The 6,735-nt window shown below is 51.4% G+C and overlaps 2 protein-coding genes across 2 annotated transcripts; both read right to left on the bottom strand.

Annotated features, from left to right (window-relative positions):
- Nucleotides 1-13: 13 nt before the first annotated feature.
- On the bottom strand, nucleotides 14-1,468 carry LOC100900970 (uncharacterized; the record flags this gene model as incomplete). Its single annotated transcript, XM_003741451.2, has 4 exons — nucleotides 1,449-1,468; nucleotides 604-796; nucleotides 199-342; nucleotides 14-22 (listed from the first exon to the last, which is right to left on the bottom strand). Coding segments are annotated over exons 1-4 (366 nt in total), but the record flags the coding sequence as incomplete, so codon positions are not given.
- A 3,183-nt stretch (nucleotides 1,469-4,651) lies between these two features.
- On the bottom strand, nucleotides 4,652-6,610 carry LOC100900822 (FACT complex subunit SSRP1; the record flags this gene model as incomplete). Its single annotated transcript, XM_018638791.1, has 5 exons — nucleotides 4,652-4,890; nucleotides 4,996-5,819; nucleotides 5,904-6,147; nucleotides 6,232-6,351; nucleotides 6,482-6,610. Coding segments are annotated over 5 exons (1,419 nt in total), but the record flags the coding sequence as incomplete, so codon positions are not given.
- Nucleotides 6,611-6,735: the final 125 nt, after the last annotated feature.

Here is a 6,735-nt window from a genome sequence, read left to right as displayed (position 1 = left end):
TCTGCCAAAAGACACTCTCGACCTGGTGGGGAAATGGAGAGCTCAATACCAAAATGCCCAAACGGATCTCACCGAGTGAATTTTGCGGGCCGACCTCGATGAGTTCCCCACCCGAGCTTCCGAATCCTCGGGACAGCGATATAAGATGAAATACTCTATTATTAATCGTTATCACTTGGGAATTTGATTGGAGCTGACCTCGCCATTATTTATCTGGTCCACCTTGCCAGTCTTGGCGTTTTTGAACACGATGTTCTGGTCGGTGAGCTTCAACTTTCCCGGGGCCATAGCGCCTCGATCCTCTTTCCAAACATCGCCGTATTCGAATATGGAGTTCACCATCTGAAAAATCGGGAGTTCTGATAAAGCGTGGCAGGAAGCGCTTCCCCTTTCCGCTGATCCTCGAGCCTCGGCGCTAGAAGCCGTCACAACTTTCACAATCCTCGCAGAATAATCAGGACAGAGGGGGAACCACCGACTACTCGCAACTCAGAAGCAATATCTGAGCATGGCCGGCATGCGTTTGAGCGCAAAAAATTTCACTGATCGGCTTCGGGGGAGCTCAACAGCTTCGAGTAGACATGTCTCCGATATGACACTTACGTTGGCGCTTTGAACAACTACTGAAGGTAGCCGGCGGAAGGGACTCACTGTTGGGGATTTCCCAACACTCACTACCGTCCTTGAACTATCAGAGGACTCTTCTTTTCGGTAGGCTAGGCGGAACCGTAGTGCGGATGATGCTTCGAGTGGCTGATGTACTGTTGTGTTTGTCTGAGCCGCCGTCAGCGCGCGCCTGTAGCAGACGCCGCGTCTCCGCTCTCATAGATCACCGCCTCCAATACTCCGGGAATTTCGAAGTCGCGCGGCATCGAGTGACTCAAAGAGAGAAGTCTTCGGACCTTCAAGTCGCTTGTGTTGCAAGTTGCGAGGTTCAGCTTGTGTCCGAATCGGATGTGATAATCAGGGAATATGAAAGCTTGTACTGGCACACAAGATTGCTTAGTGAGATAGGGTCGAAGGCAGTAGGGTCGTCTCCGCTGTCGCTCAGCGTCACCAAGGCGAATCTGAAGCTCAGCCACCACACTCGTGAAGAATCGAAGAAGCACTCGGGTAGAGTTTCGACAAGACAGTGTGTTTATTGATTGAGAGGTTGTTTCTTGTACTATTGTCTGTGAGAAAGGGAAGCCTATGTTGAGGCGCCGATCCGGCACCCCTTCTACTTGATTGATGAGCACACCCCCGTATACTATGGGTCCTGTCAAGTATTACTCTATGGAAAGCGAGATGCGCCCCGTTCGGGACGCCACCTGGTGACACCGAATAAACGGAACTGTCGGTGCAGTGCGCGCACATAGTCGTCGGAAACGATCGGATCGTCATGATTATCTGATCACTGATCAGCCCTCTTCGAGTGATAAAACGTTAGACTGTCCCCTTCTCCCCACGAATCTTGCGTCCTCAACATGGTGCCGTGACCGGGATTCTCAGAGACCGGGACTTCCGTCACAGAACAAGAATCCAAGAAGACTACGCACAAGTCCGGACTCAACCGAGGAGACCTCGAAATAACAGGTATCCTGCATACAATCCGGACTCATAAGTCCTCACACCGACCATCACCGAATGCTATCACGTGCGCGGGCGCACCAAAACTGTCTGCTCTCCGCATCTTCATAGACGATGGAAATATCCTTCGAGTGAGAACACGCCTAGCTCAGGCGACCTTCCTCAACTACGAGGAAAGAAACCCCATCGTGCTCCTGGGGGAGTCCAGGCTAGCAAGAATGCTCATCGTCGACACACACCGCATCAACGCGCACTTTGGCGTCACTACGGTGCTCTCTCGACTTCGCAAGCGATATTGGATCACGCGTGGCCGACAGGTTATCCGCTCGATCATCTCGCGGTGCGTAATCTGCAAACGAAGACAGGGAACTCCCCGCGGTCAACTGGAGGCGCCATTGCCGATTGAGCGCGCCCAGTTTCACGCGCCATTCACTACGACCGGGCTCGATTTCTGCGGTCACTTTTAGACTCGTTCCCGTGAGAGCGATATCAAGAACGGCTCCTACGTGATTCAAAAGACCTACGTGGCGATATTCGTCTGTACCTCGACGAGGGCTGTTCATCTCGAAGCTGTTCTCGCACTGTCCGCGCCCCAGACCAACATGGCGCTTCGACGCTTCCTCGCCACTTATCCAGCGTGTCAGGGCTTTTTGAGTGACAATGGAACCAATCTCGTCAAGGCTTCCACAGATCTCAAACGGCTCTTCAACACGATGAAGAATCCCGAGGTCAGAGATCTCCTACAAGGCAGGAGCATCACCTGGAAGTTCGCGCCGCCCAGAGCGCCGCACTTTTCGGGACACACGGAGCGATTGGTCGGAGCGTTCAAGTCTTGTCTGCAACGTACGCTAGGCAGATCGCTCGTAGGGTTCGAGGAGTTTCGGACTATTATTAATGAGCTCGCGGCTGTGATCAATGACCGACCACTCGTAGGGTCAGGTTCCGGGGACGACTCACCCCTCGCACTCACGCCGGCGATGTTCCTCAAGGGAGGACCTCAGCCCTCCCCGCTCGCGGGCAAGGAAGCTCACGGTCGCGGGTCCAGGACGCCGGGTCTCGCAGGCGAGAATGAACATGAATTCATGAGGATATCGCCTCGACCCCGACCAAGTGGTCGGGCAAGCCTTCCTTGCAGGATTATGAGGGAAGACCGCGTGAAATTGTTAATTGAATGAGGGAAGACTACTCTCCACGACCCAAAAGTTACTACGATCGTGGTAGAGCAGCGGCTTCAATTATTTGGGGACGAGAAGGGCACGAGAGTGACTCTTGAACCAACGATGAGCGGTCTAGGATCAGGATCCTCTAAACGAGGGCTTCGGACTTCGGAATATTTGATTTCAGACTGATAACCGATGAAGATAGACATCCGGCTTGCTAGTACCCCTCTGGATTTTCTCAGTCGTGATCGAGAAACCTGACATGAGTCATTACTCATTACTAGAGTGCGTATGTTCATCCATGAGTCATGAGTCATTACTCATTACTAGAGTGCGTATGTTCATGCAAAATGCATTTTTTGCATGAGAAAGCATAATTTGCCCATTTTTGCCAGGAAATGCATAATTAGGGCGTTCAAGCATGAACTCGCATGTTTCCCACAGTTCCTGACTGACGTTCGATCCATTCATCGAATCGATGAAAATCACGACGTCTTGGCAACTTCCCAGACTATTCCGAATAAGCGCGGCGGCAACCATCCGCGTGAGTTGCCTCGAACGATCCAAATGACTTTGCGATACCAGGCATTCTCTTGTCATCGGCGACGGAATCTCTCGCGAGCTTCCCAGGGGTTGGCTGGGTCTTACTCTGCCGAGTCTGTGAAAAAGAAGTTTCGGCCGAGAAAAGATCTCTTGTAACTCAGCATCTGAACGGTATGAAGCACAGAGCTTCATCCAGTAAGAAGTTGCTCGCGAGGACGTCGAACGTAGTGCGAATCGAACCCTTCCTGGTGGCCTCCGGAAAGAGCTCGCAATTCGAACTCGAATTAAGCGAAGCGTTAATGTCAGCTGGTATACCTCTACGGAAACTCGACAACCATAAATTGAGGAGATTTCTGGAGAACCATTCGAATAAGCCTATCCCGTCTTCGAGTACATCGCGGCTGAATTATGTGACGAAAATATACGATCGAAAAATTGACTCTATTAGAAAGATTGTGGACGAGGAACCAATATGGATCTCTATTGACGAAAGTACAGATGTGACGGGCCGCTTTGTCGCCCACGTTATCATCGGGACCCTGGAGAACATTGAGAGCACCAGCTTCCTCTTGAACGCGGAAAATTTGGAGGCGACAAACCACTCGACGATCGCCCAAGTTATCACAAAGTCACTAGCTCTACCCTGGCCCGACGGAATCCGATATGAGAAAGTCCTCTTGTTCGTTTCCGACGGAGCATCGTATATGAAGAAAGCAGGCTGTGCGCTCAAGGTTCTCTTCCCGAGGTTGATCCACGTTACATGCTTAGCTCATGCCCTCCACCGGGTGGCGGAGGAGGTGAGGTTGCTTTTCCCGGAAGTAGATGAGCTCATTGCTAATGGGAAGCGCGTGTTTCTGAAATCAGCCGCCCGCGTTACCAAATTCCGCGAAACCGTTCCCGGAGTACCTCTGCCGCCCCAACCGGTGCTCACTCGTTGGGGAACTTGGCTCGAGGCAGTAGTCTGGAAAGTTTATTTAGGGGATAAGGCTGATACGAGAGAGTGGCTACTGGGTTCTGTGTTGCCAATGGGATCGGAGTGCCTAATCGATAATAAAGAGTCGTGGGGCACCGGCCCGGGTGCGTAGAGCAAGATCCGTGTCGTCAACGCCTGGCTGGTACAAGCGATAAGCTTCATCGTAAGCTGGTGTTTCCGAGAATCTAGTCTACCACAGACGCTCGTGACGCTGAGCCTTCATGTGACCGCAGAGCACGAGCTACAAATTGATCGCGATTATCCCTTCGAGCAGTCTCTCCTGGGGGCCCCGTGACTTCTTCCCTTATGTCCCGACGGATTCCCGGAATCAGTAGCTATTAGATTGGCTGATCGCCCAAGCTGCTTTCCTCTCATAGAGACTACTAGATGAAGGGACCCGCAGCTCATGCCGATAGGGATTCGATTCCTCGGATTTATTTTCTCTTTCGGAATGATTCCGGTTCATCGAACCTAACACGATGTGGTACTATGCTGTGTGGAGCCCACGTTATCTTCATCTCAGAATACGAGATTTTAGGGAGTCTACGGTGCTTTTCCCCCGCGAATCGATTCTCCCGAGTTAGAGGAAGAAGATGAATCGTGATCCGAGTCGAACTCTTCCCCGACGTCGGATCCCCCCGAAGCCTGCAATATAAGCTCAGTGTCATACTCCCCGTGAGTTCTCGGAGAGCTCCAGGATTCTCGCGTAGGCTCGATAAGTTTACAACCGGGGTGCTCCGAGGGACCTACCTTGTCGGGGTTGAAGTCGTCATCGCTTTCGTCTTCATCATCGTCATCGTCGTCATCCTCTCGTTTCTTTGCCTTGCTTCCCACCCTGTGCAAGCAGGCGTCTGGACCGGAATCGGCTTCTTGGTCCGAATCGCACATGACCTCGTTGGCGAAGGTTTCTTCGGCTCCACGCTGTTTGTTGCCGATCTTGAGCTTCTTGCTCTTGGCAAACTCGTGCAGTCGATCGTATTCGTCTTTCTCAATCGACGAGAATACATGAGTTATCCGATTCCGCAAGTGTACTTCGATATCAAAGGATCGGGTCGAACCGCCCGACCGAGCGAAATTAACTGACGAGATCTCCTCGAATCGGATATGAACTGGAGGTTTGTGGACGTACATGAAGCCCTTTTCAAGCGGGTACAGTAATCCATAGGACGATTTGTAAGTGCACGTGATAGCCGGTGTGCCATTCATGCTCTTGTAGTTTCCAGGCGTTGTGATCTTCCGCTGGACCACAGCCTTGACGATTCGACTGAGGGTCTCAAAAACGGGTCCACTCATCTCCTTTTCGAGTTTGCCATCATACTTCTCCTTGAGATCGCCAGCGCTCATAGAAAGTGTTATATCTTCTTCGTCCTCTTTGTTGAACATCAATATCAAGAAGTGGTATCTTGTTTGACCTTGCTTTATCGGGGGATCGAGACTGAGAACAAAGTGCATCCGACGTCCATCCTTGTGAGGGAGAAGAAAAATACGGAGTATCGTGCTGACAGGTATTTTGTAATCGAAGGTTTTTCCATGGAGCTGGATGAAAGTCGTGAATATCTTGATGTCGTAGCGACCTGGAAGTGCGAAAGGGACCTATAGCGGCGCGAAATGAATCTCCAGAGGGTAGATATGAATCGATCCTCGATCGCCGTCCTCACCTCTCGGCGTGAGGCACTGAACGCCATTGAAGTTGGCAATCGCGTCTCCCGTAGCTTGTGTGATGCCAGCCCTCGACATGACGTTAGCTTTGAAGGCCTCGACGGCATCGACGTCTGGATTCGGATCCGTAGGGACGTAAAACCGCATCTCCATCATGCACGAGGGAGCGTCATCGTTCGGTTGGAACTCGAGAGTGACTTCATTCTTGCTCGTCGAACAATTTGACACGTACGCCAGCGGAATCTGCGCGAAGTTCCGAGAAAGAGTCAGAATATCGGCTGGTTCCGATTCTGAAAACAAAGCTTGCGGGATAGGAGGATCACTTACCTCGAAAGCTGGTACTTTGTCGATATCGAAGGACAATACTACCGGATCGAAGTTAACTGTGCCCCAGTTTCGACCCGTTAGAGAGAATTCCTTAGTCTTCATATCCAAATTATAAAACTCCTATAGGAGAAGGATGAATTAGTCAGCTCATGAATCTCAGAAGCCCAAAGTACTCGGCGGTATTTTCTCAGCCGTGAGGACGGCATACGTTCAAGCTTCTTCGTTGGGGAATCAGCCATTGGAATGATACCTTGAAGAACTCTCTCAGTTTCCCTCTCTCGTCATTCTGGAAACCTCCGAATCGATAGAGGGACGGGTTTTTCGTCTGTATTCTGAGACCGTATGCGCCGGCTAGTCTCTGCCAAAAGACACTCTCGACCTGGTGGGGAAATGGAGAGCTCAATACCAAAATGCCCAAACGGATCTCACCGAGTGAATTTTGCGGGCCGACCTCGATGAGTCCCCCACCCGAGCTTCCGAATCCTCGGGACAGCGATATAAGAT

This window comes from Galendromus occidentalis, unplaced genomic scaffold (genome assembly GCF_000255335.2).
Source record: "Galendromus occidentalis unplaced genomic scaffold, Mocc_1.1 scf7180000077181, whole genome shotgun sequence".
Lineage (NCBI taxonomy): Eukaryota > Metazoa > Arthropoda > Arachnida > Mesostigmata > Phytoseiidae > Galendromus > Galendromus occidentalis.
Note: the sequence above shows the minus strand (reverse complement) of the source record. Positions and strands in the feature narration are given on the sequence as shown.